The sequence below is a fragment of the Amblyomma maculatum genome, chromosome 9, assembly GCF_055883805.1.
Source record: "Amblyomma maculatum isolate TAMU_Amacu chromosome 9, ASM5588380v1, whole genome shotgun sequence".
Lineage (NCBI taxonomy): Eukaryota > Metazoa > Arthropoda > Arachnida > Ixodida > Ixodidae > Amblyomma > Amblyomma maculatum.
The window spans coordinates 48,566,100-48,579,657 of record NC_139352.1 but is presented as its reverse complement, the minus strand read 5'-3'; the positions used below and the strand labels follow the sequence as shown (position 1 = coordinate 48,579,657).

Below are 13,558 nucleotides of genomic sequence, written 5' to 3'. Positions count from 1 at the left end.
GGTGTCTCTTAGTAAGATTTGTTTTGTCTAGCCGTGATCGAGTAAGAAGGGAAAGAGGGACGGCGTGCGGAGCGAACCGCTTCAGCTTGCGCATGCCTATGCTTGTCTCTGTCCGACAATGCGGCCCGCAGAAATGCACAGTGGTTAACGCAGCCGTAACAATGGCACGAAAGGAAAGGATGTGCGTGCGATATACGCCCGCTTCATCGGTGTCCGTGCGTCATCGCCAACAACAATAAAAACAGCAAAAAATAGGAGCGTTATGCATAGGCCGATTCCTGGAAATGTATACTCGTCTTGCTCCCGTCGCTACGGGCACAATGCATCCTTGCAAGAAGGGACCGCAATGCATATGCAGCAGCCGAGCGAGCTTCGTCGTCACCTCATTCGCGCGGAGTATATGTATTCTTTTTGTCTTCCGTTCGCTTTTATTTCTCTGTTTCCCCATCTTCCATACATACGCCGAGCGTTGCGCACTTGCGCCTCTCCAGACGCCGCTTTTGCTTGCTGTAGTTGTTATTGTTGGCTGCGTTCACTTTGGTCGTCGCCGTGCCAGACGTGCGTGCGTGCCTCCACCAACTGCGCTGGCGCGGCTAGACAGCTCCGGAACGGTTCTAGACAACCCTCTTTCTAAGAATGGAAAAGGGAAGAAACAAACGAAGAAAAGAAAAAAGGAGGGCGTTTGAGTTATAGTGTAATTCAATGTATATTGCTCTTATTGTTCGCCGCCCCATCCCTCTCGTTGTCTTTCCAATGCGCTTTCTCGGTCGCTTAGCGTCCTTGCCGTCTCGCCGGTTAGACGAGCTCTATGAAATAATGTCTGGATGGGCAACAGCGGGCTGAGTCAAGATTCGCGTTATTGCGCCTATGCGGGCGAGGCAGAAAAATGGGGCATGAGTGTCAGTCTGCATGGCGCGCTGGTCGACAGTGAGCAGTGAAGCATCTGGTATCCTTTCGGTTCTAGCGTTTAATGTTTGATATCCGCCAATAATTAAAAGAAAATAAAAAAAAAAATTAACACCTGTCTGTCTTTTAAGCTTGCCCTCCGTGGTGGCTCATTGGTTAGGGCGTTCGAACCCACCAAGGACGCGGGATCGAATACCGGCAGCGGCGGTCGCTTTGCGACGGAGGCTAAAAGCTATAGGCACCCGTGTGCTGTGCGATGTCTGTGCACCTTGAAGAACTCCAGGTGGTCGAAATTCTCGGAGCCCTCCACTGCGGCGTTTTTCACTGCCTGAGTCGTTTCGGGACGTTAAGCGCCATAAATCACCAACCACCTTCTAAGCTTAGGTATGGTCTCATTTCCTGACAGCTATTTACGCCGTTGGAACCTGTTATTTTATTATTCTTTTGCGGGGTACGTATTCTCATGGACTATATTTCGACAATAACGTGAGATGATATTAAGTATAAAGTCGTCACTATTATTGAGGCCGCTTTTCTGGGCGCCCCTTTCGTTCATCGAGTAGGTCAATCAGTCCTGCTTGTCGGAATCTGTTGCGGCCGCTGCTATGGCTCAACTAGAGGAGAAGGAATAAACAAGTTTATTGTCGATATATATCTGCCTCCCAAGTGGAGCCCCTAGTCCGGGGCCCTAGCTCCACTCGTGCCACCAGCCATCTCAGCTGTTAACGGTCTTCGGCTGCCTGGCATATGAGGCCATGGTATAAAATCGTGCGGATGTTTTGTTGCAGGCAAAATACAAATGGTGTCATTGGACTCGCACTGCACTGCGACGCATATTCCTCTCTTCCTTAGTGGAGTCCCTCTTTCGTTACTTTTTGCACTGCGCGGTTGAGGTGTCCATTGAATGATAGTGAAAGTTACTGAGCCTTCAATTTCCTCGTAACTAATTTATTAAGGCGAAAACTTTACTTGCCATATAAAGTTAATTCGCAGTTGAATTGGGGCGTAGCGGCTCTTTGTGCGGCTCTCGGGGTGGTTGTCATATACCGTGTCGCTTCCCATTTACTATGCATTTGTTAGTCCAGTTGGAAGCTAGTTTGCCAGAGGGATTCGAACCGATGGCCTATGCACCTCGAATTGCAAGCCGTCAATTGTAAGTGTAGGAGAAGTGAAACCAGGTATACTGCACCGTTCCATTTCTCAACAAATTAATCCAACTAGAGGAGAATTTAACACTTTTTCAATATTTTTGAGAGTTTCTCACTTCTAAATCTCCATGCAAGACCATACCAAACCATGCTAACAGTGATTTCGCTCCTCTTAATCGGTTTGAGCGCAGTGAAGGTCCGAGTAATTTGTATTTAAGTTAATTAATTTGTTTAATTAAATATTTTTATAGCCACTAAATCTGCATGCAAGACCATACCAAACCATGCTAACAGTGCTTTCGCTCCTCTTAATCGGTTTGAGCGCAGTGATGGTCCGAGTAATTTTTATTTAAGTTAATTAATTTGTTTAATTAAATATTTTTATAGCCACTAAATCTCCATGCAAGACCATACCAAACCATGCTAACAGTGCTTTCGCCCTTCTTAATCGGTTTGAGTCGAGTGAAGGTCGGAGTAATTTTTATTTAATTAAGTTAATTTATTTGTTTAATTAAATATTTTTATAGCCAGTGGGACTGAAAGACGCGAATTATAGTCAGGCCACCAGTAAACAAGAGTGTCATCTACCTGCTGTACTGAGGAAAATAGCTGAAAATGTGTGGAATGTAACATGCTCTGTCCTTTTCTGGCACTAAGATAATATATCGCCTGGCACACGCATATATCGCGCCACCTTAATTGCAAGCAAAGCCGGTAAACCACGGCGCGTCGGCCTCGAGGCGGGCCATTAAGTGCTACTTGCCGCCCGCATGGAGGTCGTAGGTGTCAGGCATAAGGGCCATAATGGTTTTTACCCGAGAGCTCTGTAAACAATCAAGCTCCTTCTTAGTTCCTCTCCTTGTCCCGCCCGTCATCTGTTCTGGCGCGACTTCGTATCACCGCCAAGAAGTCACTCTTGTTCGAAACTGTTTCTTGCTGCCAGCGATGGCCTTGTCTTCAAACTCCAAGTTACGAGAAAAACTTTTTTTTTTTTTGCATTTTCACGTTCCATGCTTTATTAGGGGGTCAGTTGCCACTCTAGCATTGTCTCAGTGATACGGCGATTAATTTTTATTAGTGATTGCCATTCGAAACTGATTGCCTCGGTGGCAGCCTTGATGTAGGCCACACTCTGACTGGGTTCATTCTCACCACTGGAACGTGCTTCCTTTTAATTGCGAGGAAGAGCGTCCAGTACCTACGTAAAGCTATGCGCTTTAAGGTAAGAAAAACCAAAGGGTGTGGTTTTAGAAGTCGCACTGGAAACTTCGTAGGTGGAGGCAATATACAACCGCATTTCGATGGAGGTGGAATGCCTATGCGCTGTGCGCTGTCAGTACAAGCTAAAGGATCCCAACTCCCAAGTGGTCGAAATTATCCGACCTCCTTCACACCCTCATCACCCCTGAGTCTCTTCATACCCGAGTCTCTTTAGGATGTCAAACCCCATAAGCCGCACCAAACAGTCAGTACGATGCGCTTTTCTCGGTCGATCAAGGCAGTATATAGGAGCTGTTCTGCGTGTGCATCTCATTTCTCGAAGAGCAAAAAATAGTGACCTCACAGGCGGCGTTTATTGTCCCTCCAAAAGGAAACACGGGTGGCTCTGTCGCCGTGTGTTAGCGAGTAAGGGACAACTCGTTGCCTCCTTTTTATCTTTTTAGAACTTCGCTCTACTGCGTTCATTTGCGAGTTTCGAGTTATTCCTGGATCGACCTTTGACCTCGCTTACAGCGAAGGTTCATGCATACCACGTGGCAGGTGGTAGCCGGCAGTTTACATGGCTAAGCACTGATTCTTTGATGGTTTGTGCCACTTAACGAAACCTCATGACATAAGAAAGTTGGGAGGAGAGCTGTCAACTCTGCATGGTTGGTCATTTGAGGCGGGAAGGTGGAATACAAATTAACCTTCCAATGACCTTGGATGCCGATTGAGGCAGGCTACCCCTATAGACAACGCAAACTCGTTCATAAAGCGTGGTTAAACAGAGGCTTTGTCAAATTAACGCGCGCGTTCGCAGATGCAGCTGACGGTTGCATTAAATACAGAAATATTGGGCGAGAAATTTCGCTTACCGACGCCGAGCGTTGCAGCGTAGGCAGGAGCTAAACCGGAAAGGAGGCGCAACGAGGTGAACATTCCTCTGGACACGTTGTTACCAGCGCGTACATCAAAATGTCCAGCGGCAATAGTCAATTGCGACATCCGTGGACTTCATTAACGTTTACTAACGTTATATTACTATCTGCAATTTGACTTCGATTGGTTGCATAAGAGTAGTGCTTCGTAACAATTTTTTTTTTTCGGAGTCATTTTCCTGCTTGGCTTTTAGCCATTGGTTTACCCCACACTTTTAAGAAGGAATTAGTCAGTGACGTCACTTGCCACGTACTAGCCTTGACGTCACTATCGTAAGCTGTCTGAGGTGTGTAGGACGGGATTGTTGTAAAATGCGCCGCTCGGCTGCGTATATATGTTCGGTGGTTCCCGTGATACCATGACTGCTTGAGTTGTCCCTTTGGTGACAGGAAGAGGTTGAGGGGGCGATTATTTCATGTAGATTGTATTAATACTCAGGAGCTCCGTGTTGATGGCAGCCTCTTCCCAATTCGTTTTATATATTCATGAGTATGGGCAATATCGCAATGAGCGTTTCTTTTTCTTTTTTTTCACGAGGTTCTATCCCATTGTATCGTCTAGCTGCACAGCTCTCACGCCTGTACCGGCGCTAGAACTATATGACAGCATTATTTTAAGCAGTTTATTTTATTGCAGAAAACGTGGAATGCTGACGGTGTATTGCTATATCCGACACATTGTTCTAAGCGGTATTGTGTAGGTGGGTTTGACTGTATAAACACTCTATAGATGTTTTAACGTAGCTCTACGGTATGCGGCTACCGTACACTGCTCCAGCAAACCCCCAAAAGCGCATGCGCAAAAGGCCCAGGCCGTCCGAACTGTTCGTGCGGTAAAACTCCTCCATATGTTCTGGGTACCGGCGAATCGCAAGTGTACACCTTCCGCAAGAGAACCGCGTGCAGAAGGCCTCCAAATTATAACCTTATTTATACTGAATAGTACGTAACTCACCATTTTTCGCGCAACGTCGCTTCCTCTTCCTTTTCTGAATGGCTGCATCGTGCAAGAAGAAAAAAGAAAGAAAAAAAAAGATCCGACAAATGTTGCTAGGTACACGTGTCCACGGCGTGTTACATGGCTACTTATAAAGCGCCCGACTGTGCTTGGGAAATTGAATTCGCTTTCCACCTTTCTGACGGCAGTCGTCGGTGTATACTTACTGTTAATACAGGCTTCAGCGTCAAGCTGTATGCTCAGTGCAGACGTCATTCATTGCTCAGAAAAAAAGAAAAAAAAATCACAATGGACGCGTTCCAGACTACAAACCGACCATAACCTTTTACTGCTCTGCTCTTTCATTGTATAAACCATTTTACCCATGTGGAGCGTATTCAACCTGCCATTCCCTAAACATTATTACTGCCCTTTTTCTTTCTCTCAGCTTTGTTACACGCTAATGGTAGTGTGCTATAGCTGAACTCCGAGGTACGTAAAACCATCGCTCTGCCGTGTGCGGCGTCTAGCTCTCTTCGAGACTGAAGAAGAGACCGTAGCTTACGCACAAGCGAAAACTTCTTTATACGAAGTTCTACCGAGAGGGGGAGGCAACGTCGCCAATGTTGCCAACAAGTGGGCCACTACACTGGGTCGGTGCTTCTTAGGGGGTCACCGCTTGACTTGAACGTAAGCACACCGCCGCACGTGCCATTCCTCCCACCAATGGGGGCCGGTGAATCGTCAGGCTCGGTAGTTCTTCGTTCCCTCCCTGTCCGACCAACGCCTGCCAGTGGTGAGGCGGCGGCTCGAGGAGAGAGAGAGAGACGTTGAAAGGGACATAAAGACAGCAAACGCCGACGCCCCAATGCGGAAACTATATCACACCCTGTCGAGGCAGCCTCAGCCGTCTTTGCCACTCGGTCGCGGCACCGAGCGATGCTCGAGGGCATGGTAGGTTAAAAGAATCGTGCGCTGCTGGAACGATGGAAGAGATAGTTAGAAAGATATGCAGGAGGAGGGAGAGAGATAGAGTCCCGAGGCGGGCCTCCCACATCTCTCTATCTCTGCCGCCCTTTCCACCCCTCTGCGACGCGCGCGAGCGTTGTAAGATGGCGTCATCGCCTACCCTCAGTCCTCGTGACGTTAAAGGAGTCCCGTTTCGGATTGGAAGAGGGAGGGTGGCGTGCCGAGGGCGTGAAGAGGAGGATGAGGAAGGGCGAGAGCATTGAGCCAGCCGAGCAGCAGCAGGCGCTTGCGGGTCGAGGAAATAGCAGCCCGAGAGAAGTCGGCACGTGTAGGAGCACCTCGAGGGCTTTGCCGCACGCCTCTGCAGCGATGAGGCGATGCACACTGCAGTTTTTGTGCACGCACACGTATTTTGCAGCCAGCGCGTGCATTGATAATTTGTGATGCGCAGTCATTGTCAAAGGTTTAAAGCCCAAGGGGTTTGCTTCTGAGGCACGCAGCGTGGCTCCTAATGCATTTTCATAGTGCCGAATCTCCTGAAGGCACGATTCTTGCCCTACCCTCTATAACAGCAGGTATTTCCATAAATGCTGCAGGAACGCCACTTCGGGGTTTGGGCTCTAAGCTTTTGACAAAGGCTGTGATGTGACTTTTTTGGGTTTTATAAGGGGTGAAAAAAAAAAACTCATTTTTGCACCCGAAATCTCGTTGGAAGACAGTCCCACGTCATCACCTTTGAACAGACGTTCCGAGTAGCCTTCCAAGCCTGGGACTCCTAGGCGACAAAATAGCCCCATTTTTTTGCCACTTTTTTTTTTTTTCACCGTGAGACTATTTGAAGTTCTGATTGAAATAGTTTTTTATGTCGTGTATGCAATTTCTTAAATATGCGTCTTATGCATTGTCCTGTATTAATGACTGCTCTGAGATATTAGCGTAGAGCTTACAAAAATGTCATAATACAGAACTATTTTACCCACGACTGCAAAATATCGGGACCACCCGAGGCTATTGAAATATACTTCGGCTAAAGCTGTACAGCTATATATCTTGGTAAAAGTAAGATTAGCGATTGAAACTGTTTCAAACGCTATACTCTTACTTTTAAACAGACACACACTGGCATAGTCGCAATTTCAGGCTTCGGTGCTCCGTTTTGCTGTACTCTAAAAACTGTTGCATCGCGCTGACCTTCACAAAGTTGAAGATCTGTATCCATAGCCACTCTTGGAGAAGGCACATAATTAAAATAGGAGCAATACATTTTTTTTTTCATAGTACAGGTGCCTACTGCTTTCTCGTTATCTAACGTTGTTGAGTCTCGATAATTGGAATCCGTTGTTTTCGATAGTCTTGTGCGGAAATTGTGGTGATCTATACTCGTAGGCGTATAACTGTGTGGAAGATCGCAGAAAATTCGCTGTGCATTTAGAATTGCAACTTTTCGGTGGAGGCGAAAAGCAAGGCGTCCGTGTGCTGTGCGATGTCAGTGCACGTTAAAGAACCCCAGGTGGTCGAAATTTCCGGAGTCCTCCACTACGGCGTCTCTCATAGCCTGAGTTGCTTTGGGACGTTAAACCCCACAAACCAACCAACCAACCATAAACAACGTTAGAAACGTCTTGAGACGCAGCCAGATGTTGTTGTTGTTGTGGCTATAGGAAGAAGGAAAAGAAAATGCACGGGCCTGCTACTGGCTCTGTAGCTGAGCCACCTCCGCTGCCTCGTGCAGACAGAAGAGAAAACAGAGAAGAAAGAAAAGAAAGAGGGAGAGAACGACGCGCGCCGCAACAACAGCCGTCGTCCACCACTGAAGTGGTGGCGGGTGCAATGACGGCCTACAACAGATAAAAAATTGGTGGCTGGCTAGCCCCCGCCGCAAGCGGCGTTTACCTACTGTCCCAGCCCCGTAGGGCCAGGAACAGCCACCCTTCACCACGAGACGCAACCAGGAACACTAGTGCCTGACCATGTTTCGTACCGTTTTTCGACCTGCGTTTTTTATGTTACTCTAAATGCTATGCATTTCAGGATCAAATGAAATCTGCCGTTCGTTCACAAAATGAATTAAAATCAGAATGCCGCTACACTGAGCAACAAGAGACATGACATTCGTATAGTCATGATCTGTCATTTAGAAGAAGGAGACTGTCGTACGTTGACCCCAGTGGCTGTGTAGGCCGAGCAGTATATTGTCTCCGAACTTCCGATAAATGGCGAGTACATTATATATTCGTAACAATTGTAGCCCTCTCTAAATATCGCGTTCACTGACGCTAACTATTCTTCCATATATCATTAAGCTAATACGTATAATCACCTGGTGCGTCACTCTTTCGGTCTAGTCTAGTGTAAACTAGTTGGAAATTACCGAGTCCAATATGATTGTTTCGGTTTTTTTTTTCTTTTGAGTTTGGCATCCACATTATAAAACTGGACTTACAAGTTCATGACGCATAAAGCTGAGATCGAACTTTTTGTTATTAATACTGTAAAACTACGTTCATCTCAAGAGCCTTACTAGTTAATGGACATTTCGGCGCGCCGCTGCGCGCCTGCGCTGTTCCTAAGGACGACATCATAACCGAAATTTTATTAAAAAAAAAAAAAAATGACGCATGGATATTGTCTGGAGCTTCCAGACGGGCTCGCCGTATAGGCATAAATGCTACGCGAGCAGAGTCTGGCACTAGAAAATAAAAAAAAAAAGCTCTACATAAAACATTAAGACAAAGGCAAGGTCGAATGTTTCTAGACGCGCCTCCAGGCGCATTTCTGTCTGGTGACCCCCCTCGCCGAGTGCGAGAGCGAATAATAACGATAATAACAATGACGAGGGACGAAAAAAAAAATCGAACACGTCTAGCAGCACGTCTGCCCTTCGATAGGGCTCCATCGCACTCTGTCTTTTCACTCTCACTCTCTCTCTTTCGCTTTCCCTGTCTTGCTTGTCTCTCTGCTGCCTTGGTGGCGTTTTTTTCTGCGAGCTTTCCTTGTAAAACTGTTGCACAGCGCAAATACAAAACAACTCCAAGCAGCGAAGATACAAAAGAAAACACACAGTGAACAAGCTGAAACCGCCAAACAATGCCTCGAGAAGGCGATCGTCCATCACGTCGCAAAGCTAGAGCAGAGCGAAGAAGAAAAAAGAAAAATCAAAACTTAACAAAAGCGCCAGCGTTTGACTTCTTTCCGTTTTATTAGCATGTCTCAAAAGTTCTGCTGGCTACAACGTCTGGTGGCTTATTGTGTCGCGATCTCGACGATACACTGTAGCTGTTGGCTTGCTTGGCGGTATATGCGTATACGGCAGCATTTTCTTTCGGTGAGTGACAACTGACTGTTGCGAAGCGAGCGTATACACACAGGTACTATAGACGAGCGCGCGCCGCCTATGTGCACGTTCGCCTCCTTTACCCTCCCGCCATGTTTCAAAACTCTTTACGAGAGACCGCGGAAACGCTGTACGCACCAATGCATACCTTGCTTCCGGAAAGCGAACACTCCGTGCAATTTATTGGTTGGAGAGCGCCGAACGCTTCTGCTCCGTAACAAGGTATATGCATGCTTTGCTGCCCGTGGTTTTTTGATGAGGTGGGGCCAAGGACAAAACCTTCCAACAGGTTTCCTCTTCGGTGCTGTCGAGCGCCCTTACACAGGGACATATTTAATCACGTATCCCCCTTTCTTGCTCCAAGTGCTATTCACACGTACCGCGACATTATGTAGCACTAGTAACAGGTTCTGGTGGGGGGGCGGTGGCGGGCGCTGGCGAGTAATATGCGTCCTTAGCAGTAATCTAGTCTAACTGGATGAGTACTGTAGCACTAGTAACAGGTTCTGGTGGGGGGGGTGGTGGCGGGCGCTGGCGAGTAATATGCGTCCTTAGCAGTAATCTAGTCTAACTGGATGAGTACTGGATCCCGAATCAACACAAGAAACATCCTTCCGGTGAAAATTAGAGACCCGCAGATAAAATAAATTGGATACGAAAAAAATTATAATGGGCAACCGTATACAATGAGCTTCTGTGTTAGAGAAACTACATGTTAACTTAGTTAATCTAGGGCGACTTCTTTAATCAGACAGTGGCTAGGGTTCGAATATTGGATAAGGAGTGATTGTCCTTTAACAGCGAAGACTATGGGCGGGATCGGTAGTTTTGTGCCGATTGTTACAACTAAACGAACTTTATATATTGACAACTTATTATTTACCCCTTTAATTAATTCGTGCTCTTAGCTTTTGTCTGTTATTTAAATGTTTTATTCTGCTGCCTTAGTTCTAAGCTTGTTTTGAAGTTGCATTAACTTAGGAGGTCTTCCTGATGGTTCCTACCCTGGCAACACTTGTATTATTTACCTTTGCATTGCACAGCTGCCGAATACATAACATTTACATTTAAATGATAACGACAGAAACCTCTCTTACTATGTTGGTAACAAATGCCTGCCGTGGCACACAACACCCGTTTAAGAAGGCTGTGGAGCAGTAACGCCAGGCTATTGTTTTTATTCTTCTCGCCTGTTTTAATCGTCCCAAGCGGCGCCCATGCTCCCTTCCCCACTGTTGGCAAATAGGGCACGCCGTTCGGAATAGGAATGACGAAAACTAACTAACCCTCAACTCCAATAAGAAGAACCGTGATAGCGAGCTGGTTCCTGGCGTCAAAAAGTAAGCTCTGTAGTAATCTAGCGATAGTATTCAAATCTTGCTTCATTTCTAATCTCACATTTACTCACGAGTTACGTGTATCGACGTCATTGCTCCAATTATGGCTGTAGGATTTCTTCATCAGCGCGGCTGATGATTGGAAGCGACGATAAAAATAGCCTCATTTCGCAGTCCAGATGCAGAATCATGAAATCAGTTTTCGCACAGAACACCTCTGTACGACTTCCTCGCTCTCCCTGCTGACCGGAGTAGACATATGATGGGCTTAGCACATGAATTCTGGGACGCGCTCGGGTCGCTGTTTTTTAAAGCCTGTTAATTTCAATCACAAGACTGCGAGCGCTTGAGCGAGAGTAAAGGCAACGTTGGTGGGAACAAAGGTTGAGAACTCGTTTATTTATTACCCCATATATCTTTGTGCGACAAACGCAGTTTCTTATTTTCTGTGTCTGATTCTTCTTTTTTCCGGTGCGTGATATCATAAATTCGTTCTCAAAATTAGTGGATACATATCCAGAAACTCGGAAACTTCGTGACGTGGTTAAAGAAAAAAATAGGAGATGATACTTAAGTTCCGCATTTAAGGGTATGGTACGACAGCGTCGTTTACGCCCATCATGCACTATGCTAATCGTTTAATCACTAATGCCTTAATTTGTACCTTTATTATCTCACACACGCTCTTTTTAGCATGTATTGGCAAGATACCACATTGTGTGAACTGCCACCCGACATAGATATGAAGTCTCGCGTAATTAGGCTATATGAATTAACCCTCCCCGGGCCCCCATCTGAAAGGAGAAGCCCGAGTTGACAGCTCCTGCCGCCACACCGCCGCGGTGGTGCAGTGGTTAGGGAGTTCGACTGCTGTGCACAAGAGTGCGGGATCGAATCCCGGCCGCGGGGGCCGCTTTTCGATGGAGGTGCTCATGTGCTGTGCAATGTCAGTGCACGTTAAAGAACTCCAAGTGGTCGAAATTTCCGGAGCCTTCCACTACGGCGGGGAAGTTGAGCACCGTAAACCAAGCCAAACTTCTGACGACTGTACATGCACGTACATGCGCTCCAGTACACCCAAAGCTATGTACGCGCAACTAAGATGCGCCACGTCACCTTGACGCGTCACATGCTTGTGCTGTATGATCTTCGATCTAGTCCGCAGTGACCGGGTCATCGGCCGTTTCTGACATTCGGCGAGGCTTTTACCGTCTTGCACACGCCCCTCAACTTCCGCAGTTCGATGGAGAAATGGCCGACAGCTTGAGGAACGTTATTTTACTTTCGCTATTATTCTTCTTTTAACATTGTGCACGCAGTAACACTAAAAAGAAAATAGACGCGAAGAGAGGGCGCACGTGTTCGAATGGCATGGCACGCTCCGTCTCCAAATGGCGGCGTAATTGTATGCAGCGTATAGGAGGCTGTCGCTGAGTTTGTGTTTTGCTAGCATAACGTCCCCATTTCTTCTCTTCATCTTTCGTTTCTCAAAGCGCAATTTTCTGCTCTTCTCTTCCTTTTTATTTTTTTTCTTATCCCGCCTACGCGGCAGCGAGGAGAGGCGGACGCGTTCTTAAGACTAATTATTGCAAAGCAAAGCAAACGCATAGTGTGAAGGGCAACTCATCTGCCCTAGCCTTGCCTGCACATGCTATTGTGTAGCTGCACTAATTTGCATCTCGATTGTTGAGGAGCAGCTGTAAACGTTTGGCGGAGAGACGTTGGCGCCAGTCTATAGACTTTGCGTCGTCGAATACGTTGCGATATTGACGCTAGCACGACCCGGCCGAAACTTCCAGGATTTCCAGTCTACCTGTAACGGCACGATGTGTCAGCGCGAGTGAGACCGTACTGTCACTGACCGCCACGCCTCGTTCAGGTATCCTGCACTCTGTGCTTAACCTCATTTGTGGACTTATCGTGATCTTCCTCAGAGAGAGATGCAGCTCACGGCTAACGCTTATTTTTCTCTATAGAGGAAAACGTGGTGCAGTTAGTTCCATTTTACCCTTTTTTTTTTGCTTTCGGCATGGCTTATTCAGAACTTTCGTTGGTTTACAGCATTGGAAGCGTTAATAGGTCTAGTTGTGCGGTCGTTCACACACCTGTGCAGAGCTAGGGTGCCTCGATACCAGCGCCGCCGTACGGCGGCGCGCTACATCGAGGCACCCTAGTCCAGAGCGCACGAGCGGTGCCCTCTGTTGGGAATTTATGACAGTCTCCGCGGTTCCTGCTGGGCGTGATATAGCTTAAAGGTCATCCACGGGAATATGAATGCGTTATATTCTTGCTCGGAACCCTAGTCCACTCTTAAATGACGCAGATGTATACTCCCCGGCGCTTCGTTCGAACGCTATTGAAAGGTATGTGGACTACTTATATCCTGCTAGACTTACTTCGGCTTTCAGTGCTGTCAGCCAAGAGAATCTTTATAGTATACCTCTGAAAGCCACTAGGGCTCTCTCTCTCTCTCTCTCTCTCTCTCTATATATATATATATATATATATATATATATATGCCATCTCTCTCTCTCTCTCTCTCTCTCTATATATATATATATATATATATATATATATATATATATATATGCCCTCTCTCTCTCAGAGAGAGAAAGAGAGAGAGAGGGGGCATGAGGGAGGGAGAGAGACAGCCTCTTTCCAGTAGCCAAGAGACCACAGAGAAAAGGATACCCCCCTTTCCGCCCCCCCCCCCCCCCCTCTCGCGAAAGAAAAATATCAGTGTCGCCATCGCCGGCCGATTTCTGAAGTAAAATGTGCGCGCATCT

General features: G+C 46.9%; 1 protein-coding gene across 10 annotated transcripts in view; it reads left to right on the top strand.

The window, feature by feature from the left end:
- Positions 1-13,558, top strand: part of LOC146179013 (uncharacterized) — a 449,427-nt gene that overhangs the window by 347,712 nt on the left and 88,157 nt on the right. The window contains exon 1 of one of the 10 annotated variants that reach the window (XM_084578707.1): positions 9,357-9,426. The exons of 7 other annotated variants lie outside the window; for them this stretch is intronic. In XM_084578707.1, coding sequence (XP_084434833.1) covers positions 9,400-9,426 — 27 coding nt within the window. In that variant the 5' untranslated portion in view covers positions 9,357-9,399. Of the gene's footprint in view, positions 1-9,356; positions 9,427-9,480; positions 9,658-12,502; positions 12,652-13,558 lie in introns of those variants that run through there. 2 more of the 10 variants (XM_084578706.1, XM_084578712.1) reach the window with 2 other exon arrangements.